At 61.8% G+C, this 24,579-nt stretch overlaps 3 protein-coding genes across 3 annotated transcripts in view; 2 read left to right on the top strand and 1 right to left on the bottom strand.

The window, feature by feature from the left end:
• The window catches only part of RTN4RL1 (reticulon 4 receptor like 1), a 31,083-nt gene extending 26,365 nt beyond the window's left edge, over window positions 1-4,718 (bottom strand). Inside the window, exon 1 of the mRNA XM_079325111.1 lies at window positions 4,311-4,718. Within this exon, the coding sequence (XP_079181237.1) occupies window positions 4,311-4,323 (13 nt within the window). The 5' untranslated portion in view covers window positions 4,324-4,718. The remainder of the gene's footprint in view (window positions 1-4,310) is intronic.
• A 1,379-nt stretch (window positions 4,719-6,097) lies between these two features.
• DPH1 (diphthamide biosynthesis 1) lies at window positions 6,098-23,490 on the top strand. Its single transcript, XM_079325081.1, has 12 exons — window positions 6,098-6,178; window positions 6,880-7,026; window positions 9,231-9,294; window positions 16,606-16,727; window positions 18,374-18,528; window positions 19,134-19,255; window positions 20,422-20,490; window positions 21,184-21,340; window positions 22,189-22,289; window positions 22,510-22,588; window positions 22,888-23,019; window positions 23,342-23,490. The coding sequence occupies exons 1-12, from the start codon at window positions 6,130-6,132 to the stop codon at window positions 23,414-23,416; spliced, it is 1,272 nt and encodes a 423-aa protein (XP_079181207.1). The 5' UTR covers window positions 6,098-6,129; the 3' UTR covers window positions 23,417-23,490.
• Window positions 23,491-23,526: 36 nt separating this feature from the next.
• Window positions 23,527-24,579, top strand: OVCA2 (OVCA2 serine hydrolase domain containing; the record flags this gene model as incomplete). Its single annotated transcript, XM_079325082.1, has 1 exon — window positions 23,527-24,579. The coding sequence occupies one exon, from the start codon at window positions 23,527-23,529 to the stop codon at window positions 24,520-24,522; it is 996 nt and encodes a 331-aa protein (XP_079181208.1). The 3' UTR covers window positions 24,523-24,579.

Below are 24,579 nucleotides of genomic sequence, written 5' to 3'. Positions count from 1 at the left end.
GATACACAGCCGTGAGAGGAACCAGCTCTTGGCACCGTGAGCTACCAGAGCGGTCACGGCTCTCCCAGCACAGGCAGGAGCATCACTAAAAGCTGCTCACCAAAGCTGGGCTGGCTCCAAGCTGCCGTGCCGGCTCCGAGCCGCTGTGCCAACACCACCGGGAAGCAAGCAGACAGCGGGCACATATGCTGTTAAATAGGAAAAGGAGCTTTCTACACCAAATGGAGCATTTTCCGCTTAATAACCCCCAATCCTAATCTGCGCAAAGAAGATTGCCCCCCGCATCTCCCCGTCCTGCATCTGCCGCTCGCCCTGCCCGCACTTAACACCCGGGCAGAGCCGGGGCTGCCCCACCAGCACGTGCCCTCGGCAGGAAAAGCAGGAGAAACACCGGCCACTGGGAAAACAGGCGATGCCCAGCACTGGGCTCATCTCCTTTGTCAGCACCGAGCCTCCACCATTTGTCATCTGTAAAAATAATATTCCTAAAAGTGTCCCCCCTCTGATTGCCGGGCGGCAGGCGCAGGGCTGTGGGTTTCCATGGTGATGCTGTTCCGCAGGGATGGTACAGGGGGGGATCAGTGGGATTGGTGCTTCCTCGATTTGGGAGACGGGACGTGGTGTTGACATCCGGAGTGAGGACAGCACCAGCCCTGCTGCTGGCAGAGGATCCTGAGGCTGAGCCAGCTCCTTCCACCTTGGGCTTGAGCAGCATCACCCAAAATAGCAGGGGAAGAGCAGCCCTGCTGGAGAGGACATGGATGCTCCTGTATCCCAGTGGTGCCCCTGAGGCTGTGCCCTGCAACCCTGCCCTCCTCACTGACTCCCACCACGATCCTGCTTGCTCCTGCCCTCATGGCTCTCCCTGCAGCCTCCCACTTGTTGCCTCTGCTCTTAAAACAGACTCCAGCCTCTTTCAGTGGGTTCTGAATGAGGGCAACACCTCACCCATCCCAACCTGCTGGGAACCCAAACAACAGCCACCACTGCGGGGTGTAGGTGCCTGTGCTGCTGCTGCTCCAGCAAAGTGCTCTGCAAACATAATCTACTCTTAATAACCCAAGTCTCTACTGATCGTGGCTGAACCCTGGAATTGCACTTTGCAAACAAAGCCCAAATGTTTGGCTGTTTGGGGGAGACTGGAGCAGCTCCCTGGGGTGGGGATGAGCAGCAGTGTCACCCAGGGGTGCCCCAGTGTGGGGCATAGTGGCACAGGTGGTGCCCCAGTGATGTGGGACTGAAGTGTCCTGGGTCACTCCTTTGCAAGGGGGGCTTTGCCTCTACAGTCCCACAGGGACTGCCAGGAGCAGGAGGTACCCAAGTGGAGACAGCCCTGGTCATACCTGGCCACCACCATATCCCTCCAGGCTCCCAAATTTCCCTGCCCGGTTTTTGCCTTCAAGCAAGATTTTGAAGAGTGATTCTGCCCACTCTTGCTGTCAAAACCCATCAATGCTCCAGCAGTTTCCAGCAGCCTAAGTTCCTGCCCGGCCCCAAGGCAATGACATCCCACTTGTAGCGTCATCCTCAAACCATGGAGCCCCACTGCCCCTGCTGCTGGCATGTGCCACTGGCTCCAGCACTGCCAGGTCCTTCAGGGAAAGATGGGTGTGAAATCACACTGGAAAACACGTATTTGTACATCTCCCCAGCAGGTTCACTGATGTTTTTAGGGCAGTGCTTCAAGGCCACCTGGAGTGTCACCCACAGCTCTGGCACCCAGATGGGACTGCAGGGCAGTGGGGGTGGCATTTTAGGCAAAAGGTGGGAATAACATCCAGCCAAGCATGGTCATGGCTCTGACCTGCTTGGCTCCATCAGTGCAGGTCACTGAGCAGCAATGGCTCCTTCACATCCCGGCTCCAACTCCAGGTCTGGGCAGGTCTCATCTGCTGAGCCCTCCTTGCTCCCCCCAGCACCACCGCAGGGACAGCCTAGGCTGCATCCTGACCCCCTCCCTTGCTTCACCGGGCACAGAGAGCTTGTGGCTTCCTATCAGCTCTTTAGGAAATTAAACTTTTATAAGCAGAAAGGTTTCTAGGCTCTTGGCTCCCCGGCGCAAGAACCGCAGTCCAGCCTGTGCCTGTAGCCTGCCCACTGACTGCTGGCCTGGCAGGGAGGGATGGAGGCTGGACACCTCGTCGATGGGATGAGCAATGGAAGGGACAGGGATGTGGCTGCCCATGACCTTGGTGTCATCCTTGACCTGGAAATCTCCTTCTCCTGCATCGCCAGTGTTGCACTCCCGCCTGCGGCTGCCTGCGGCCACCTCTGACTAGACTGTGACATCCTCACCTGGGACAGAGCTGCACCCCATGCTGTCACCCACTGCCACACCATTAATGCCATCCCACTGCACAGAATCCACCCTGAATCACCCCAGTGACTCCACAGATGAAGCTCACAGAGCACAAGAGGCCCCAAATGCCCCCAGGAATCGCAGCACTCTCCGGCCACACTGCCGCCATCCTGCTGCAAACGGCTTTGCCCGTGTGAAGCCGTCCCCTCGGAGCTGCCTCCCTTGGATGTGTCAACCACAGCACAGCCCCTGCTGCCTCAAGCCCTGCCATGGCCCCAGCCTCAAGCCTGGTCCCAGCAGTGGGATGTGGAAGGTGGCGGCAGTGCCACCATCAGCCTGCGCTGCCACCCACCAGCACAGCCTTGTGTTGCCACCATCCTTGACAAAACCAGCAGCCTCAGAGCCCCGCAGAGGGGTTTGGCCCCAGCCCAGCCAAACACTGCAGCTGTGCCCTTGTTTCCTTGCCTCACATGTAGAGTGTCCCCTCTGCACCCCACCTGGGGCAAATGCTGGGGACAGGAACCCCCTGCCCAGGGACACCTGGCCACGGTGAGGCAGGGAGGGGAGAACCTGTCGGCAGGATGGAGGCCTCCTCTAACTGCCTGTTGAATTATTCAGGAATGGTATTAACTTATAAATGAGTGTGTTTGACTGATTTTGTGGTTGATGTACAGATAAATTCTAATGAAAGACAGCTACAAGATTTTAAATTATTAATTAGACTGCCACTTAACAAAGCCTATTTGGCACTCTATTTCCTTGCTTAACAAGACAAAAACTTTAAGAATAGGTTTTGCTTTAGCCCACAGGCTCTTCAATTTGCATTTTGTTTTTCTAGCTCCGCAAATGAAAGCTGTAGATCTTGACCTTAACAGGCTACCCCTGGTGGGATCCAACCCTGTCGGCAGCCTCGCTGCCTGCCTCCACCTCAGGCTCCCTGTTTCCCAGCCTGGATGATGCTTTTCCTCCAGCTGGCAGCACCAGGGACGGGAATCGAGGCTGGAAACCGGGACTGCTCCAAAGGCTTGGGGTTTATTCTCAAGTCATCCAGCCGGGTTGGGTTAATACACCAAACAAAGCTGAGGCGCGAGCCAGAGAAAGGAGCATCCGAGTGCGAGGCCCCACAGCCGCAAGGTGACATTCCCCCAGTGGGAAAGAGCATCTCTGGGGTGGCAGCAGGGGCTCTGCCCTGCCTGGGGGTTCACACCCCAATGCCAGGGGCTGCACTCACAGCCTTGGTGTCTTCTCCACTGCCCGAGCCTCGTCGGAGAGGGGCATGCAGTGCTGGTGGCAAGGGCTGGGCCTGGGGCTGTGTGGCCGTCCCCTCCCTGGGGCATGGGACAGCAGCGGGGGGTCCAGCCGGGGTCCCCCCGCACGGCACCGCTGTCCCCAGCATCTCCCTGGGACTGGCCCCGGTGCAGCGGGGCCGGGGGTCCTGCCCCCCCCCACCGTCCCGGACCCCCGGGAGGGCCGGCTGGTCCCCTCGCTGTGATGTCACAAAGCTCCTCGATGATGTCCCAGGCGGTTGCCATGGAAATCGCGTGATGTCACAGCGGAGCGATTCTCCTCGGGGGGGGCCGAACGGGACGGCTCACCCCAACTTCCCGGGCGAGCCTCCCGCGCTCCCCGGTGAACCCCGTTTCCCGTTCCTTCGCCCTGCCGGACCAGCACTGCCCGCCCTCCCCCGGCGCCCGCTGCAGCCCCGCTGCCTCCGGGACCCGCCGTACCCCGGTGCCCGCGGGACCCGCCGCGTCTCCGGTCCTGCGGGACCCGGCGCCTGCCCTGCCTCCCTTCGCTCCTCCCGGTCTCCCGCTCCTCCCCGCCGCGCTGCGCTCCCGCCGGTGCCGCTCCCCGGGGGGTGCCCGAGCCTCGGTGGCGGCGCCGGTAACGCGGTGGCGGCGGGGGGCGCCCGGCGGCGCGGCCCCAACTTCGGCGGGGAGACAAACTTCGGGGCCGGCCCCGCTGCCCCCGGTGCCCGCGGCACCCGGTGCCCTCCCGGTGCGGTGCTCACCTTGGCGGAGCATCTTGGAGCCGGGGCGGGCGCGGTCTCCCGGCGGCGGCGGCGGCGGCGGCGCTCAGAGCCTCGGGCGCGGCGGCGGCGAGCGGTAGCGGCGGCGGCGGCTGCTGTACCGGGAACGAGGAGCCGGAGCCCGGGCGAGCGGCCCCCGCGGGGGCATGGCGGGCCGAGCCGCAGCGGCACCGGGGAGCGCCGGCCCCGGAGCACCGGGGAGCGCCGGCCGCGCCTCTGCCCGCCGCGCGTCCCGCCGCCGGCTTTTAGGGGGGAGCCGCCCCCTCGGGGCTGGGGCCGCCGCCGCCCCCCACCCCCTCGGGCAGAGCCTATAAAGGGGTGCCCGGTGCCGGTGCCGCGCTGCCTGCAGCGGCGGGCAGGGCTGGGCAGGGCGGGGCGGGGCAGCGACGGGGCGGGCAGGGCTGGGCTGGGCCGGGCTGGGCTGGGCTGGGCGAGCCCCCCCCGGGCCCCCCCTTCCACCGCCGCCGCCGCCTCTCCCGCCTCCCGTGGACAGTTCGTGAAAGTGCCGCTGCTCCCGTTCCCCGCGCCGCCGCCCTCCCTCCGCCCCACCGGAGGGTACGGCCCAGCGCCGCCCCCCCGGGCTCTGCGGTCCCCCCGGGACCGACTGTCACCCCCGGCACATCGTTGTCGCCTCTGCCGTCGCCGTCCACACGGTGCCCCTCTATCGCACCGAGGCTCCGCCGCGCCGCCCCGCGCCTGCCGTGCTCACGGCTGTCCCCGCTGTCCCACCTGCCCAGCACCGTCCCTGCCGCTCCCCGGGGACCCGCCGTCCCCTCGGCTCCTTATCGTCCCCTCTGCCCGCCGTGTCCTGCTGAGATGCCGCCGTCCGATCCGAGTCTCTGCTGTCCGCGCTGTCCCCTCCGCCCCGGCGCGGTCCCAGTCGCTCCCTACGGTGCTCTCCGTCTCTTCTCGTCCCCTCCGCCCCACCGGGATCCCTGCTGTCCCATCGGGGGCTCTGCTGTCCCCTCTGCCTCCCGGTCGCTGCTGTTCCCTTTGTCTCCCGATTCCTGCTGTCCCCGCACTCACTGCCGTCATCCCGACACCCCACTGCCCCCGGACTGTCCCCACTGTCCCCAAACAGACCCTGCTGCCTCCAGTGGGTCCCTCGCGCCTCCTCCCCTGTACAACACGGGGGGTCGCTCTATCCCACCGGGAATGCAGCTGTCCCCACCGCCCCGCCGGGATCGCCGCTTTCTTCGGGGGATCCCCACTGCCTCCTCGGTCTTCTATCGTCCCCTGGAGGTCCCCGCAGACCCCGGATTGTCCCTCCTGCCTCTCGATGGTCCCTCTGTCCCACCGCGGGTCCCGTTATCCCAACGGGAACGCTGCTGCCCCCACTGCCCCGGGAGGGTCCCGTTATTCCACCGTGCACACCGCTCTCCTTATTGCACCGTCGGGATCCCCGTTGTCTCCAGGGGGTACCCATTACCCTCGGGTCCTTCTTGCCCCACGGCATGGGCGGGGGGGGGGGGACGACACACACGGACCCCCTCACCGTGACAACGACCCCGGTGCCCCCTGTGTTAACATTAGGACCATTAACCCCGGAGCACAGCGAGGGATGCGGCGGCACCACACCCCCGACGTGAAGGGCGGACAGCCCCACTATCCCAGCGTTTGTCGCACCCCACTGCACTCCCGGTATCCCACCGGGACCGCGGCGAGCGCGCTGGGTCCCCGCCGCCCGTCCCGTCGGGGCCCGCCGGTGCGCTCCCGCGCTCGATCTCTCGGCCGGCGGCTGCTCCGGCCTCGCTCGGGGATCGCTCGGCGCTGCCTTCCCGCCCCCACGTGCGCCACAGCCATGGCGGCCCCCGTGCGGGCCGGGAGCGTGGCCCCGCTGCCCGCCAAAGGTGCGCTGCGACCGGCTCGGCGCGGGGCTCCCGGTGCCGCTACCGGCCGCTCTTTGGGTCGCCTCGGCGGGGGTGGCCGGGCCGCTGGAGGGAGGTGGCTCCGCCACCATCGCGGCCGCCCCCGCCGCCGTCCCGGCCCAGCTGGCCCTTTCTCGGTTGTGCCGTGGGCCGTGCGGGGAGGGTTTGGTGGCTCGTGAGCGCCGGTGTTGGGCTGGAAATAGTGAATAATCCCCCTGCTGTCACTCCCCCGCTGCACTCTGGCATCGCCGAGATGTAGGGGGGCGGCTGCTGTCGGGGGGCGGCTTCAGGATGAGGCTCCCGGGATGGATCACCCGGCGCTGGGTGGCTTTTTCCCGCTGGGATAACGGGATCCCGCTGCTGGGGGAACAGGGATGCATTAAGATGTGCTGGCCGGTGAGCCCTGAGTGCTCTGCGTGCTGTCCCCCCAGCTGCACTCACAGGGTTTCACATAGTTACCGCGCTGCTTTCTGGGCTAAAAACAGCGTTCTTGTTCCCCCAAAAAGCGCTCGCAGTCTGTCCCCAGCGTGAAGGGCAGGACCCCATCCTTTTTCCCCCGCTTGTTCCGAGGGGTTTGAGCACAGCGACCCTTCTCCCGCTGGCGTGGGGACAGCGAGGCGCTGTGGCGAGCGGGGTGCGCTGCGCTCCGACGGCTCCTTCAGGTGCCCCCGTTTGTCCCGCAGCCCGAGCACGGCACGTGGCCCAGCAGATCCCGCAGGAGATCCTCGGGAATGTGGAACTGCGGGAGGCGGCGGAGGCTCTGCCCCCCAACTACAACTTCGAGATCCCCAAAACCATCTGGCGCATCCGGCAGGCTCGGGCCAGGAAGGGTGAGCGCTGCCCCGGGGGTTGAGCGGTTTTGGGGCTGGTTTGTGCTGCTGAGCCCCTCGGTGGGAGGCAGGTGAGGTGTGGGGCGAGGTGTTGCTGTGCCCCCGGTGTGTTTAGGCTCTGTCTTGGCGAGCTCTCCTCATCTCGAGGGGGGTTAATAGATCTGTATCTCTGGATTATAATCACATTGGACAGCACAGGTTGAGCTGCGCGGACCTGTCAGCCTGGAGATGTGTCTGGGATGCTGGCCAGGTCCCTGCTGTGCTCCTCTTGCCTCTCTCCCTGCACATTCCTGACACACTGCTGGGGCTGGGAAGGGGGAGCCCCACAGCACCGGGCACCGGGAGGGGCTGGCAGGGAGCTGGGCTGTGCTGCTCTCTGGCCTGAAGCTTCCTCAGAGACTTGTGCAGCCCCAGAGGAGCTGGGAATGATTGTGGAGGCTTCAGGAGTGGTGCCAGGGCTTTCCCTGCACAGCCTGTGCATCCCACTGAGCAATATGTGATCAACTACGGGGGAGGAGGGCACGGAGCCTCCCCCTCCATCCCCGGGTGTCACCAGCGTCCCCACCCCGACTTCACGTGCAGACAAGGGCGGTGTGGCAGAGGCAGATTTGAAATGCTTTGTATCCACCTGGGAATGTCTCTGCCTGCTGCCACCGAGCTGGCAGGGCTGGCAGGCGTCACGGGGGATGTTCTGGAAGCTGAGCTGCTCCCAGCTGCCATGCCCAAGGGCTGGAGGGTGTGAGGCTGTCCATTCCGGCTGTGGTGTGGCAGTCAGGGCTGGATCTGTCCCATCAGGACACAGCCATGCTGCTCTGGCTTTCCTTGCTGTGTTTTGCAGCTTGGCACCTCCTAATTAAATGTAAATATGCGGCTGGGATTTAGGCTTCCGAGCTGGGAGCGGAGCCCATCAGCCAGCCAGCCGTGCTGGGATTTGAAAATCCGCGTGTGCAGAGACCAGCCAGGGGCTCGTTGCTGGGGGAACGCATCCTCCCACAGGGCTGCAGCCAGCCCTGCCTGTGCCCTGCCTGCTGTGGGGCTTGGGGAGGGGGCTGGGGAGCACCTCCTTTCCCCATTGTGCTGTGATGGTGGAGGGCGACCCAGCTGCCTCCTGCCAACCCCCCTGTTGGCAGATCTGGGGTGGAGGGCAGCCCCAAATGGGCCAGAATGGTCTCAAATGGGCTGGGGGATGCTGGGACGTGGAAGCATCGTCCCTGTCAGGTCAGGCAGGGGCTGGCAGAGCATGTGCAGCTTTCCTTGGGCCCTGCGGGTTGGAACAGAGTGGGATCAGCCTAATTTGAGCCAGGCCTTTACACAGCTCCACACTGGCCAGCGAGCTGGGCCTGGCAGCACAGGGATTTTGTTGGAGGGCAATCTGGAGAGTGTTTGGATAGATAGCATGGAAACTGGGATATCTTAGAGGGATTGGGGGGTGAAACAACAACAGGATTAATGGGGCCTCCTCCATTCACCTCCTCCATCATGGTCCCTGCTCCTCCCCACCACCCTGTGGGGGGCTCCTGGCTAGACCCCAGGCACTGGACAGTCTGCTGGCTTTTTAGAGGAAGAGGGATTGTTCTGAGCTGTGAGGAGGGAGCAAATGAGGAAACATAATTTGTTGTTGAATAAATTCCTGCAAGGCACAATGCTGCGGCTGTTGCTGGCCACCCTCCTGAAATGGAGAGAGAAGCTGGGATGGGGGGTGTGGAGAAGGGTGATCAAAGGTTTGGAGCAGCTTCTACATAAGGAGAGATTAAATAGATTTAGGTCTTTTAGCTGGAAAAGAGGTGAATGAAGGGGGATATGATAAGGATGTAGAATTGTGAATGATGTGGAGAGGCTGAACAGGGGATGATTATTCACTCTTTCTTGTACCAGTAGAACTAGGGGCACGCGTTTACATTATAAGGAGCAGGTTTAAAATAAACAGAAGAAAGTACCTTTTGCTGTGCAGCACATAATTAAAATCTGGAAGTCATTACTGCGGGAAGTGGGAGAGACCAGCAGTGTCAGCGGGTTCAGAGAGGGATGAGGTGTGAGCACAGGGAGAATGGATATGCCTCAAGCAGGACAGTCTGCACCCCAGCTGCCAGAGCCAACACCTGGCTGGTTTGGGGAGGGTGGTTTGTGGCTGCACCTTGAGGTGATCCCCACTTCAGGATGTCCCTTCAAGCCCCTCCTAACCCCGTGGCTGTTTATCTTCCCAGTGGCCCTGCAGATGCCAGAAGGGCTCCTCATGTTCGCCTGCACCATCGCTGACATCATTGAGCGGTAAGTCCACGGCTTTTCCCTGTTTTCCTGCAGGGCTCCAGGGGCTATTCCTGGGGATGGGTTGGCCACTGGGCAGGGTGAGGCCCAGGGCTGTGGATGAGGAGGTGCCTTCATGGGGCCTCAGGCTGGCTGGGCACAGCTGGGCAGCCCTGCGGCAAGTCACGGGCACCTGAGGACAGGGACCAGCACAGTGCCAGCCCAACCCTCGCTGCTTGGCTTCTCCTCCCCTCTCTGCTGAGCTGGGAGCTGCTGACAGGCTCAGCATTCCAGGGCCCCCGTGGGGGTGCTGGAAGCGGGGAGCAGCCGTGTTAACAGCCGGCTGCCGCCAGCCCGGTGCCCGCGCTCGCCACGGCAGCGCAGCCAGGGCAGGGCTGGCAGCGGGGCCACCTCTGCAGCACAGAGCCACCCTCCTCCCCCCCGGCCCCGTCCTGCCTCTGCAGCCCTGCTGCGGCTGGGGAGGCTCGAGGCCACGGGAAGGGTCACTCCTGCTGGGTGACCCCTTCGTCGTGGCTCCTCTCTTGATTTTTCTGTGCCGCCCGAGAGGTGAGGCTGAGGCACTGGAGAGGAGCTGGCCTGTGCAGTGGCAGTGGATGCAGGCACCTTGCAGAAATTGGCTGTGATCTCTTTCCTGCCGAGCGCGTCTGCCTCCCTCCCTCCCCACCCACCACAGCCCCCTCCGCAGCCCCTCTCTGTTTTAGCACAATGAATTAGTGCTAATAGCACTTGGTGCCTCATCTGCCATCGGGGTCGTGGCACTCATTAGCAGCTGCCTTGCCGAGGCTGCTGGCCTCCTCCCCGCTGCTGCCGTGCTGGGTGGGAAGGCAGCCGTGCCCGCGGGCTTTGGGCTTTGTCCCCGCTCTGCCATCGTCTCCCCCGGGGGATCTCGGCAGCCCCACACTCGGTGGGAAGGTGGGCGTGGGCAGGGGACGGGCATGGGGGGCAGGGGATGGGTGCGAGTGTGGGCAGCTCCGCGTGGGTTTGTCCCTTTAAGTGGAGCTGCCTCCTCTCCGGCTTTGGCACCCAGCCGCTTTCATGTCTCCGACTTCAAAGGCAGCGGATTAAGGGGCTCTTTTATCTGAATGAAACCTTAAGCCCCGTTTGCCGGTGGATGGTGGATTCCAGGGTGCTGAATGCCAGGGTGCCGGTGGATTCTGGGGTGCTGGCATCCTTGCTGGACTCACCCTCTTTGCTGGGGGTGCTCCACAGGGCTGGTGGGGGGTGCTGGTGGGAGATGGGTGCTGCGTGGGTGGGTGGAGGTGCCCAGCCAAGAGAGGGGATATGGGGGCACTGATGGGATGGTGTTTGGATGTGGGATGGCTTCAAGGCTGAGCAGGAGAGCTGTGTCTTTCCCTCACTGTCACCATGCAGCACCCAGAGACACCCCACTGCCACTCCCTTACTGGGAGCACTGGGTGCCCTCTGTGACCGTGCCTGGGGATGTGGCAGTGCTGCTGTCAGCCAGAGGATTGCAGCTGTGGGCAGGAGTGAGCCCATCCCTGTGTCTGCTCTCTGGGGGACACACTGGGGACCCAGTTACACTGCTGGAGGTGAGGTGTGAATCTGCAGGTGGCCTCGTTAGTTCCTGCCTCTTCCTGCTATTAATATTCATCGCCAGCATTAATGTGGAATCGCAGCTCGGCCGCCGCTCCTGCTGGCCCTCCTCACCCAGTGCTGGGGCCGGATGAGCCTCCGACGTGACAGGAATTGCTGCAGCTCTGTGCTCTGGCTGCTGTGGCCAGGCTGGGGACAGGGGCTTGGGCTACCATCAGCCCCGGGCTGGTGTCCCTTCCTCCTGGTGACAGGGAGGATGTGAGGGCTGAGCGTGACAGGAATATCTGTGTGCCCAGGAGGGGCATTGCTCATGAGCAGCCCCTTTCCCCAGCCCACCCCCACAGCCTCCTGTCCTGTCCTTGCTGGGGAGTTTGGGGAGTGAGTTCCCCTCCCCTGCATTCTCTGCTGCTGGCTGCAGAGCCATACTCAGGGCTAGTGCCCTTGGGGTGACAGTGCCTGCCCCTGTGAACCAGAGCCGTGTCAGCTGCCACTCAGACAGAATATTTATCCCTACTGCTGGAGCTGCCTTTTAATAGAATATTTGTGCCATGGCCTGGTGCTGCTGGGGGGAGCCGAGAGCAGGGATGTGCCTCACTCCCCCGTATCACAGGCAGCTTGCTCGCTGTGCGTCTGTCTGTCCCCGTGCAGTGGGATGGCAGTGTCACCACATCCCTCGCTGCCATGTGGGAGTGAGCAGGTCCCCGGGGGGCTCCGTGGAGTGAGGAGGGGCAGGGGCGGCCAGGTGGGGCCGGTCTGAGCTTCCCAGCCCCGCACTGGCGCTTGCCGAGCCCCGAGGGGATGCAGGGATGAAGATGTAGCCGAAGCATCACAGCAGCCGCCGCCGGAAAGGCCGGTGGGGTTCTTAGCCCGGAGCCTTTGAAATGGAGAGCACACTCGAAGCATTGACCGGTGTGAGGCCAGTTAATTACCGCTAATAGGTTTGTCATTGTCAAAGCTGTGCCGGGGCGAGCGGCCCGGCTGCGGGAGGGGGGCGGCGGGCCGGGGTCTGCGCGGTGCCGGCGCCGCATCACGACGCTCCCGCGGCACCTTCCAAATTGGCTCCATTTGTCACGGCTGATGTAATTCGGCAGAGGGGAGCTCGTGCTGGGGGGCGGCAGCGTGGGGGGAGCTCGGACCACAGCTCGGGGAGGGGCAGTCCCCCCCAGCCCACCCGCTGGCGTGTCGGGGAGGTGGCAGTCGTGTCCCCCCCGTGCCAGCAGCTTGCAGCTGGGGGCTGTGCAGCCAGCAGCGGACCCCCTGCTCCCCTCCCTGCCGGGGCTGGAGCAGACGGATCAGCTGGGCTCTCAGCTGGGCTTTTGATTCCGTGTTAATAAAGTCGGCTGTCAGGCTTCGCAGCTGCTAATCCCTCTGTCTTCCTGTGCCACGCTGGGGTGAGAGGCTCTTGCTAATCAGCTGAGGCTCGGTGGCGGGGATGGGCGATGGCAGCAGGGCCCAGGGGTGTCCTGATGCCCACACAGGCTGCCCTGGCACAACTTTCAACACCTCCCTACTCCCAATGGCTTTTGAAGATCCATGCAAGGCAGTGCTGGAGGTGCACAGGCCATCCAGTCTCATCTTGGTGGCTCAGGAGCATATGGGGACTTTTTAGAGTCCTGCTGAGTCCTGCTTTAGCAATAAAGAGTTAAACATCTGTATGCTTAGCCCAACAGCTATGGCAGAGCTTGAAATGCCCCACTATGGCCAGGACAAAACAGGCCCTGATGGCCCATGTGCCCTGCAGTCCCCAGTGCCATGGCTGGTGTGCCCAGCAGGTTCCCAGTGCCAGCAGGCACCAGGTCCCTTGGCCAGGCAGGTTTGCCACGTGGCACTGAGCAGTGTGGCACTGGATGCTGTGATGGAGCTGGCAGCATCACCAGGAGGTCCCAAAAGGCCACCCTGGGACACTGACACAGACCAGGATGTGGCCTCAGCTGCACAGTGCCGTGCCTCTGCCTGCCAGGGCTGCCTTCCCTTCTCCCCTCGTCCTTTTAGCCACAACCTGGAGGCGCTGGCATCAGTGCACGCTGTGCAGGGGAATTTAATCACTGTCATTAACCACACAACAGCATCATTAGGAGGAATGAAGTTCTCACTTCATTGGAGATATTCAAAGCCTTCTACCCGGGTGGTGGCTGCACCAGGGAGATTGGGCCAAGGGGAATGTGTGGGGTCTGTAAGGCTGTCACCTCCCGGGGCTGGGATGTGCCACTGCAGGTGTGGTGCCCCCATGCCACCTCCTTGTATCCCACAGAGCTTTGTGACCTGGCCATTGTGAAGAGGGGACAGGCACCATCCAGACACAACATGGTCATGGTGACTTTACAACCAACACTTGGTTTGCCTTATTTTGGGTTTTATTTGTTACTACAGGACCAACAAAGCTGGGGTGCCCTGGGACATGGCCCTTGAGATGTGTTTTCCCTGCCACCTATAGTGAGGACAGAGTGGGAAGTCCTCTCAGGGAAGGGGATCTAGCTGGAGGTGGTTCCTCCTGGGGGGCTGTGGGGACACCCACCTCTCCCCATCCTGCCCCACTTGCAGAAGCTCTGTGGGGCTCCATCATATCCCAGCTGCAGCCAAGTTCTTCCAGCACCAATTGCAATAAAATTGCAAACTCATTATTTTAATTACGTGCAGCCTTCCTGTGCTAATGAAGTTGGGAGTCTGGTAATGGGGCTTGGTGATGGGCTTCTCTGCTAATTAAGTGCACTGTTCTCGGCCAGGGCTGGGCTCAGGACAGCAGCACCCCGGGGTGTCCTGGAACACACTGGGCTTGGGTGCAGGGCAGGCAGTGGGGGTGGAGTTTGTGGAGTGATTATGGGGTGGTTGTGGGGTATTTGAAGGGTTACATGCAGGTGAGGCAGGTGGCTGTGAGGCAAGGGACAGTCTGCACTATGTCCCTGTTTCCAGTACAACATGCAGGCCCCCTGGCATCCCAGTGCCTGCTCCATCTTCCCATAGCACAGGGGTGCAGGACTGGCCACTCTCAGCTCAGTCCCCTCAATCCCCTTTCCACAAAGGGCAGGTGGACACACAGGGGCTGAGGACTCGTCCCTGCCAGGCAGAGCAGCTCTGCCTCATGGCTTAAGGACCAGCACTGTATCATTCACACACTGCCAAGGGACCTTGCGCTCCTGCCAGCAGCAAATGCTCTCATTCATTTTTCGAGGGGTTGGGATAAATCAGGGCTGCTCCAGCCAAGTGCCTGTGCTTAGGTGACAGGGACTGGCTACCCCATGCTTGGAGACATGCAAGCCCCATGTGTGCATGTCTCTGAGCCAGCGCTTTCAGCCCCAAAACTTGTCCCTGGATTGCTGCTGCCTCCATCTGTCACTGGGGAGCAGGGCTGGGAGGGCTTGGGGGTCCCACCTGGGATGGGGGCCGGGACCTCACCCATCCTGGAGCACATCCTGCCAGTGCTGAGCATGGCATTTATAAATGGGATTTTGGGAGCCATCTGTTTAAAGGAGCAGATAATGAATTAGGGGGAGATGAGAAAAATGCTAAGGCCAGGCGGTTTTTCAGAATGAGCCGGGGTTTGCGGGACGTAAAAGATGAATAACCTCCCCACGTGTTCAATATTCATGAGCTCCCAGCTGTAATGAGCATCTCAGCGCTGGGTGGGGACATCCCTGTCACCACTGCCAGCACGCTGCTGGGACCCATGCGTGGCTGTGACAACTTCCAGGGACACAAAACACTGACAAGGACGCTGCTGTGGCTGCTCCTTGCCCACGTCCTGGTCTGGGCTGCTTGGTGAGCAGCTCCCCAGCCTGCACTGGAGGCAGGTGGCTGCTAATTGACATTTCCTTCCTCTGTAGTTTGATGAAAGGCTCTGGCGACACCGAACTGATTAAAACATCAAGGGGAGGCTCTGGTGCTTGCCTTTGATTTGTCTCAGGAGATGATTACGGCTCCGCTCGATTGTCCAGCCCAGCCGGAGCGGGTGATCCCGGTGTGTGCCATCCTGGAGCCCCTCCTGCAGCACCACCAGGCTCCTGGCCTTGCCAGCACCCTTTGGGTACCCATTGGGTACCCTCCTCACCAGGCACCATCCCGTGGCCTCTTTGCTCACCTCCATGACCTGCAGCCAGAGGAGGAATCTTGCCCATGGCCAGCGCAGGGTTCAGCCTCTTCTCTCCATGCCCAGCTGCAACCTCACACACTAGGCAGGGCCACGGGCACCTCTGCCCTCCTCCTTCCACCACTGCTATTTCACTTTCTTGCTCTTCACCCCCAGGGACTTTCTCTGGGGTTTGGGCCAATTTGCATACATTTTAATCTATAAAAAATTAAGCGGCGCTGGCTGCCGCTCTGAGTCAGACCTCCCCATCCTGAATCTTAAGGAGCTGAATAATTTTCCACTTTTGCTGAGATGTGTGGAGTCTGATTCATGTTCATCTCATCACCTCTCATTAGAGGAGGGGGCTGGGGGCTCGGAAGGGTGGGAAGAGCCTTCTCGAACCTTCACTGCCTTCCCCCATCCCCACGGCGTGGCCATGTGGGCAGTGGAGGAGCCATCCTCCCATCCAGGCCACTCTGGCCGTGAGGAATCGCGAGATTTGGGTGCTGGCAAGATCCAGCCCATCCTCTGATGCTCCCCAGCTGCATTCCCAACCTTTGTGGAGTGGGAGCTGCCCAGGCTGGACTGGAGAGGTGAGGATGGCTGTGCCCCCTCCTCAGGGATGCTCCAGCATTGCTGCTCCCCTGTCCCCCTCCCTGGGCGCTGATGAAAGGGCCAGAGCTGTTAATATTCAGCACGCTCTGCCATTCCTCCACCTTCTGCCATCTGCCCAGCTCTGCCCACCATTTCTATTCTTGCCGCCGACGTAACGCTGCCTGCCTGGCGCCTGGGGGGACCCTGGCCCCCAGCCAGCCATGGGTGCTGCAGGGGGTGACACTGTGCCAGGGCCCCCTCCCTCCCTGGGGACCCCGCTGGCACCGAGCTACAGCAGGCCTCGAGTAAATAAGGAATTAGCATCTGGTTTAAGCAGCCCCTCCAGGCACGGGGCTTTGTCATGGCGATACCTGCTCTCATCCTGCTGAGGCTCCCTGGGAAGGCAGCCAAGCTAATAATCCCCCAAAATGGTGCAATAAATACCCACAAAGATGGTGGCTCTGAATCATGCCAGAGCCCTGGCTTTGCTGCTCGGTGCTGGTGTGTTTCTTCACCCACAGAAGAGGGTGGGTTTGGACTGGAGCAGTGGGGTAGGGAACAGCACCAGTGGTGGTTTGGTGCTTTCCCTCACCATTCAAGCACCAGCTCTTCTGGAGGTCACCCAGGTCAAACTGGCATCCAGGGGTGACAGAACCAGGTGCAGATTAGATTCAGCAGCTTACACAGTGCCCAGGCATGGGGTGATGGTACCTTGGCTGGCACAGCAAGGGTTGCCAGGACAGCCATTCTGCCCATCCTGGTGTCTCCAGTCCCCAGGGCTGGCTGGTGGAAGCGGTGGCACCACGCTGTGCCGGGTCTCCCTCTGCTGCTCTCCCTGCTGGAGCATTAGGAATCTGGCAGCGTATTGTTTGATGAGTGGATAATCCGCTGAATTGCAAACAGCTTTACCCAATTGAAGAGGCGGATTACCGCTCTCCAGCTTAATCATGTTGACATCTCGGAGAGTAGCCAGTGCTCGTCCTCTTTGGCGCGTGGCTCGGTGGCAGCGCGGGGTCTCCCCGTAGTGACATGCCAGGGGGGTGGGAGGCAGAGCCTGGGCTGTGGTGACACAGCTGTGACCCTCAGCGCTGTGCCTTCCACAGATTCACGGATGCAGAGGCGGTGGTGATGGGGGACGTGACCTACGGCGCCTGCTGCGTGGACGACTACACGGCCCGGGCCCTGGGCGCTGACTTCCTGGTGCACTATGGACACAGCTGCCTAAGTAGGTGACACTGAGTCCTGAGGTGCTGCTGGGGTGGCCGTGTGTGGCACTGTGGAGGCTGTGCCACCGTGCCACACCGAGCAACTCCACACCCCTCTTGACTCCAGCTCCTAGACTTAGTGCCGAAGGCTAATCCCTTCCCAAAGGGCTTCCTGTTCTCCAGCTTCAGCTGCTGGCTTTGGCTGGGGCCAGGCTGGCTGGGTGGCTGCTCACAGGCAGGATTTTGGGTGCAGCAGGGCGTGCTCATCCTGCTGCAGCAGCACACGGATCCAGCCTTGTCCCCAAGAGCAGAGCACCAAGGCCACGGCTGGCAGGACCCTGCTGGCCCAAAGCTGCCACCTGGCCTCTGTGGAGTGATGAGGAAGGGAGTGATGGCAGAGGAGAGTGAGGGCCTGGGGGTGCTGCTGGCCCCGGGGCTGGGGAAGGCTGCTTTGTGGGTACAGTGCAGGCTGGGCGGGGAAGGGAGGAGGAGGCTGTGTGCTCCCCAGGCGGACAGTACTCTGGATCCAGTTGCCATGGAAACTGCGCTGCTGTCCCAGATGCTGCTAACTTTGAAGTCCACCCAGGATGGAATCAGCCCAAAAATAACAATAAGACGCTCTGGGTTTTAAGGTGGATCTGCAGAATTGCCATGGCGAGTAGGACGTGTGTGCATTCCTGCTGCTGACACACTCCCAGCACCTGGCAGCCCTCCTGGACGTTTATGGGGCCCTATAAACGGGTTTGAAGAATTGCATCAGGCTCTGTATGAAATACTGACTCCCCAGTTGAGAACTCTGTCCTGAAAGCCACGTCAGTGTGAGCGTCTGTGGTGATAAATATGTGTGCTAGGTGCTTTGTTATGGAAGGAGGGTTATGGGCACCCCTGGAACAGGGAGTATAAAACTCCTGGTTTGTAGCCTGATGCTCATGAATGAACAGCAGGAAGGGGAGGAAGGGGCTGGATCCATCAGGCTGCTCTGGGGAATGGTGCTCACATCAGCTGGAGCTGCTCCCTGCAGGGACAGGCAGGCACTGCCAGGCTGACTGTCACCAGCCCAGCTGCCATCTGCTGCCAGTGGCCTTGTCACTCTTGCCTGCTCTGGGTGGGTCACAGGGCACCCTGGGTTGCCCACGGGCTGCTGTGAGGATGCTGGGCTCCTTTTGAGCTGCCCACGGTGGTCCTGTCACCAGGGTGGCCGATGGTGAGGTACATGGATTCTTCCTGCTCCCTCCCAGCCCCACGTGCCCTGCAGGAGGGAGTAATTTGCACTTAATTGTGATCAGGCGAAGAGCACCAAAATGGGAAGTGAATGCGGAGCTGCGGATCGATGTGGACTCTGTGTACTTTAATTATTCACTTAATCGTGGTGACAAAGGCTTCTTAGCACCAGGGGTAATTAGATTTGTGTTCATTGATTCCCCAGGCTGCCATTATCTGAGAGAAACGAGCGGGTGCTCTCTGTGGCTCCCATCTGCACCCCCTGCCCTGGGTGCCAGCACAGGCAGAGGGGTGGCACAGCCCACCCTGCCTATGCCAGGGCAGTTTGGGGCACAGGGAACCCCACCAACATGCTTTATCCCCCAGCTGCAGGCAGCAACAGTGTGGGGCTTGCTGGAGCCCTGGGTGTACCCCACACTCAGCCCCTGTCTCTTCCCATCACCAGTTCCCATCGACTCCACACAGGGGCTGAAGATGCTCTATGTGTTTGTGGACATTAAGATCGATGCATCCCATTTTCTCGAGACCATTCGCTTCAACTTCTCACCAGGCACCTCCCTGGCCCTGGTCAGCACCATCCAGTTCGTCTCCACGGTGCAGGTGAGGTGGGAATCCCTGGCTTTTATCTCCATCTGAGTTTTCCTCTGGCTCAGCCCTTCCCCTGTCCCAGCCCCGCAGCAGGAGCTGCCCCGGGCTGCTGGTGGAGCTGGTTCCCCTCTGACGAGTCGCTGCAATAACGTGCTGCTGCCATAATGTTGATCAAGTACTTTATAATAACTCTGATCAATGTTTCATGGCAGCACCCCTCCCCAGCTCCCCCGGGAGCTGCTCTGGAAATGTCAGGGCAGGCGGTGGAGCACTTGGCATTTTGATGCAGTGCCGGCAGCGGCCGGGGAAGCTCCAGCGGGTCTGTCTGTCTGCCCCTCAACGGCCGGCTGGGCAGGACGGGAGGAGATGAATGAGCCTCTTGAGCCGTGTCTATCAAAACACGGGGCTATCCAAGCGTTCAGCCTTCTCCCTTGTCTTTTAATTGATACGGTGGTTGAGCCTCGCTGAGCATCCTGGCTGAGAGGGGGCTTTTCCTGGTGCCACCCCCGAGCGGGCTGGGTGACAACAGCTGGGGTGCCAGGGCTGGGGTGTCCCCAGAGGTGCTCAGCCAGCCTTTGTGCCATGGCCTGTCCCTGCTGACCCCACGTCTCCCACAGGCAGTGTCACAGGAGCTGCGCTCCCAGTACAAGGTGTGTGTGCCCCAGTGTAAGCCGCTGTCCCCAGGAGAGATCCTGGGCTGCACGTCACCCCGGCTTGCTCAGGACACTGATGCCATTGTGTAAGTACCCAGGTCCTTCAGCACCTTCCTGCCTGGCCCAGGCTTGCCATCCTTCCTGCACCCCCTGCTTGGTTCTGTGCAGTTTTGGGGGGTGGTGAGGGACATCCACAGGCTGGGATGGGCCCCCTTCAGCTCCTCACACTGCTTTAAGTGGCGTGTGCTTGTAGCACAGAGGAAATAATTGAGTCATATATCAGAATAGATAATAGATGGAAGGGCGGGTGGATAATTGGAAAAGACAAATGGCCGGGGCCCAACATCACAGCAACATTAATTTTATTTAAGGACAGCAAATTAGAGGGAGCACTTCGCTTCCTATCACCTAATTATTTTAGGTAATGGAAATGCTTAATGTACTGTGAATACAGTGTGCTGCAGAATAAATAAATACAAGGACCCCACCCTTGGGGGGAGCTGGGGAGCCCAGGTGTGGGTTTGGGCCCTGCTGAGCTCCTTCTTGTGAGCCAACAGCACTGGTGCCTTTCCAAGCATGGCCATGCAGGGAGCTGGGCATGGGGTAACTGGGAGCTCTGGATTCATCCTGAGGCACTTTCCATCTCTCCCAAGGACATCAGGAGCAAGCAGGGGCAGCCAGGCTGGCCCTGCATTGGTGAGTGGGTCCTTTCAGCTGGCAGAGGAGCAGCAGTGCAGTACCAGCCCGCGCAGGTGCACTCGGCCTCACCTGCGTCCTCCCTGCGTTATTATTTTCTTCTTTGCACCGTCTCTGGGGCTAACTTCTGCAGACAAATTAGCTTTGATCTCCCAAAATGTCATTCTCCAATTAAGGGCAAAATCTAGTCAAGTTTTACGTCTGAATTCATTTTCCAAGCCCTCACTCCATTAGGGCAGCTGAATGAAAGGCTTTGAAATGTAATTGCTGACTGGAAATCCGATTAGAAATGGAAGCAGCAACGTCTAGAACCAGCCATTGAGATGGAGCAGCTCCCAGCCACCCCGTGCTGGTGTGAGCACCCCTCCTTGCTGTGAGCATGGCTACCTCTGCAACCCTGCCATGCCAGAGAGCCCTGGCTGTGCCTGCTGTGGGTCCCAGCACAGGAGCCTGGATTCCTGGCATCTCCACTGTGCTGCAGTTTGGGAAACCAGTGGACACTTGGATGGGGTGCTCCTGTTTCCCAGTGCCATAGCTCTCCCTCCCCTCTTGGCAGGTACTTGGGCGACGGGCGCTTCCACCTGGAGTCCATTATGATTGCCAACCCAGGAATACCTGCATACAGGTACAGGCACCCCCTCCAATCCCACCTGTCCCCATGTGCACCCCAGAAACACCCCTGGGCTGGGCAGGTAACTGCCAGCAGCAGGCACGGGCAGGTGAGAGGCCACGGGGTGGGTGAGGAGGTGCTTTGGAGGAGATGAACACCAGCCATTTACTCCAGCTGAATATAAACATTTTGACAAGTACCTGTGGAAGCTCGTGGAGGTGCAGCCATTAAAGCCCGGCTGCTGCAGGCAGAGGCCATAAAGCGCGATGATGAGGCCGCTGAAAGCAGATGAAATATCAGGAGTGAAAGGCTGGGCCCATTTGGCGGAATCTGAATTTCCTAGTAGGTCGTTTGTTACAAACGGGAGGCGCACGTCAGGTTTATGGCGCTGGTGAAGCTGCCGAAACCCGAGTGGGATTTGATTAAAATTCTCCTCGTCAAACAAAGCAACAAATCAAAGAATTCTTCATAATTGATGAGCCAGGATGGGGGGGAGTTGAGTGTGAAGCTGTGCACGGAGCTGAGGCTGTGCTGGGTGTTGGTGCTGTGGTGGGACACTTGTGCCTATCCCTGTCCTTGTCCCCTAACGGGTCGGCTGAGTCCTACATCAGCCAGGAGCACAGATGCTGTGGGAGGCAATTAGTGCTAATGAGGGACGGGCATCACCGGGAGGAGGGCAGGTGATGGAGCACTGGCTGTGCTTTGCAGGTACGATCCCTACAGCAAAGTGTTCTCGCAGGAGCACTACAGCCACGAGCGCATGCACCGCGCCCGGCAGGACGCCATCCACACTGCCACCAGTGCCCGCTGCTGGGGACTCATCCTGGGCACCCTGGGACGTCAGGGCTCCCCCAGCATCCTGCAGGTACCAGCTTCCTCCCCAGGGTCCCCACCACTTGGGTGGGAGGAAGGATTGGGGAGAGATGGCACCGTCGCTGTCCTCGCTGCCAGGGCACCACTGGCAACCCATCAGTGGCCACTGGTCCTGATCTGCATGGGCAATTAGCAGCAGATGAGGGAGGCTGGTCAAGGGCTCATTAAACTCGTTCCTGGGGAGAGCTGGCCAGTCTTGGAGAACCCCCCCCTGCCCAGACAGCTCAGCAATTAATTGGCTGGGTTTGTCTTAATTGGATGAACTTCCGATCAGGTTCAGCATCCCTGCTCAGCTGCCGTGCTGGCGCTTTCTGCACCCCGGCTGGGTGAGGGGAGCAGGACAGCAGAGCTCTGCTCTCTGAGCGTGGTGGCCCTGCCCACACACAGAAATTCTGGGGTAGCCACAGGTGAGATTTGAGGCAGTGCAGGGACCAGTGGGCAGAGCAGGGCAGCAAGGTCCCAGAAGCTGCTCTTCTACAGCGGGCAGGACACGGGCAGGGGGGTGATTAGTGCTGGCTCTGGAGGACAAGGACATCTCTGTCCCTTCTCCTCCTGAAAGCTCTGGCTGCAGCCAGCCCATGACAGGCGGGTGTCCCAGGGCAGGCAGCCGCTAACGAGAACAGATTGTTGTCATTGAGCAGTAATTACTTCATTAGGCTGAGGCACGTGCTGGGGAGAGCTGGGCGCAAGCCGGAGCCATGGCCACAGTCTGGCCTATGACTGCCAAGGGGGGGCAGAGCTGGGACCCACAGAGAATCTGATGGCCAGGAAGGGGCTGTGGGCAGGCTTGGGGGGCTTGCTGGGGTACCCTAACCCTGCCAGCTGCTTTTTCCCCCGCAGCACCTGGAGCTGCGTCTCCGTGCCCTGGGCCGGCCCTACGTGCGGGTGCTGCTGTCTGAGATCTTCCCCAGCAAGTTAAAGCTCTTCCCAGAGGTGGATGTGTGAGTGCTGCTGACCCCCCTCCAGCCCCAGGGTGCCCCATCCCTGTGCAATTCTTGCTTGAAGCTGTCCCTGACATATCTATCCTGCTGTCACTGTGCAGGGAAGAGGCATGGCTGTCCTTACCTGGCACAGGAAGCACCTTCTGGAGTTCTGCTGAGGAGTGTCATTGTGGCTTGTTCTTCCCAAAATGCTCATGCCACTGTGACATTTCCCTTCCAGGTGGGTGCAGGTAGCCTGTCCCCGGCTCTCCATCGACTGGGGAGAAGCCTTCAGCAAGCCACTGCTGACACCCTATGAGGTGAGCACTCCTCTCTGTTTTGGGGGATACAGTCCTGGCTTGGGATGATGCTCCAGAGCAGGCTTGGGGATGTCCCTGCACCCAGTGCCTGCTCCTCTCTCCATCTGTGCTCTGTGCACAGTCCAGGCATGCTGCTGGGATATCCAGTGTTTTGTGAAACCAGTGGGATTCGCAGTGCTCGAGCTTTTCCCCAGCAGTGCCCTCCCCAGCACACCAAGCTGGATGCCGGGACCTCTCCCAGCAGCACCAGCTCCCCTCTGCGGGCACGGCTCGGGACTCATCTCCGGTCCTCTCTGCAGGCTGCAGTGGCTCTCCAGGACATCGAGTGGCAGCAGCCTTATCCCATGGATTTCTACGCCAGCCAGTCCCTGGGGCCGTGGACGGTGAACCACGGTGGCACACAGCCCCCGCGCCGCGGGCGGCCGGCACAGGTGGGCGGCGAGGGGTCACCGGGTCTCCGCTGAGAGCACCGGCACGGGCTGAGCCGCCGGTGCCGCTCGGTGCCCGGTGCCGCGTACCCAAAGCGCCACCCCGTGGTGTCACTGCCACCGAACAGCAACGGGGACAGTGCCAGCCCGGCCCGGGCAGGGACACGCGGCTCCCCCAGCCCTGCTCGGGGTGAGCGCCTGCCGAGCGCCGCGGCTCCCCGGGAAACCGGGGTGCCCCGCAGTGCCCATGGGGTGCTGTGGGCTGGGCACGGAATGGCTCATCGCGCTGGGGCTGGAGCATCCCTGACCCTCACTCTCCCTGCAGGAGAAGCCACCCGCGCCCCCCGCCCCGCCGGAGGGTGGGGAGCAGCCAAGCACCGGGGACCCCACATCCTCCTGAGTGCCGCCCGCAGCTGCCGCGCTCTGCGACCTGGCACGGGCAGCGGCGGGGGCACCGCCGATCCCTCCCACCGGGGTAAGCACCACCGGACCCCCTCTACCGTCACTGGAATGGATGGGGTCTTACCCGTAACTCGACGACACCACTGCCCGCAAGGACTGACCCCGGCTGTGCGCGGGGCGTTGCGCCTCACCAGGCCGGGCCGTGCTGGGCCCTGCCCGCGTTCGCCGCCATCGCACCGGGGCTCCCGTCCCGCCTCGTCGGGGCTGCCCCGTCCACACCCCCCGGTAACCTCCCGCTGCCAGGGGGCGCGCGTGCTCCCCCGAAGACGCGCCGCTCGCTCTCTCCCCTCCGGCCAATCAGCGCGCGGCGTTCCGGCGGGAAGGCGGAAGCGGCGCTGCCGGAGCGCGGCCATGGCGGCGGCGGAGGCGCGGCCGCTGCGGCTGCTGGCCCTGCACGGCTACCGGCAGAGCGCCCGCCGCCTCCGCCAGCGCACCGGCGCCCTCCGCAAGGCCCTGCGCGGCCGCGCCGAGCTGGTGGCCATCGACGCGCCGCACCGCTTGCCCGCCGGCGCTGAGGACGACCCCGACGGGGACGACCCCCCCCGCGGCTGGTGGTTCTCCGGGCCCGGCACGTTCGAGGCGGGCGAAGCGGCTGCGGCTCCGGCGGGGCTGGAGGAGTCTCTGTCCGCCGTGGCGGCGGCGCTGGCGGAGCACGGGCCCTTCGACGGGCTGCTGGGCTTCAGCCAGGGCGCGGCGCTGGCCGCCATGGTGTGCGCGCTGCGGGCCCGCGGCGACCCGCGCTTCCCGGTGGCCTTCGCCGTGCTGGTGGCCGCGTTCGCCAGCCGCGCCCCGGCACACGGACACTTCTACCGGGAGCCCATCGCCCTGCCCACGCTGCACGTCGTGGGCGACACGGACGCCGTCATCGCAGCGCCCCTCAGCAGGGAGCTGGCCCGGTGCTTCGTGGAGCCCGTTGTGCTCACGCATCCCGGCGGGCACTTCATCCCCGCGGCCGCGGCGCAGAAGAAAGCTTACCTGGAATTCTTGGAACGCTTCTGCCCCCAGCAGGGCCAGGCCGAGGGCCCAGGGGCTGGGGAGGTTTGAGAATAAATAGAAAAAGGGCTCCGGTGAGCCACGTGCAGCCAGCCATCCTGTGAAACA

This window comes from Erithacus rubecula (genome assembly GCF_903797595.1).
Source record: "Erithacus rubecula genome assembly, chromosome: 22".
Taxonomy (NCBI): domain Eukaryota; kingdom Metazoa; phylum Chordata; class Aves; order Passeriformes; family Muscicapidae; genus Erithacus; species Erithacus rubecula.
Note: the sequence above shows the minus strand (reverse complement) of the source record. Positions and strands in the feature narration are given on the sequence as shown.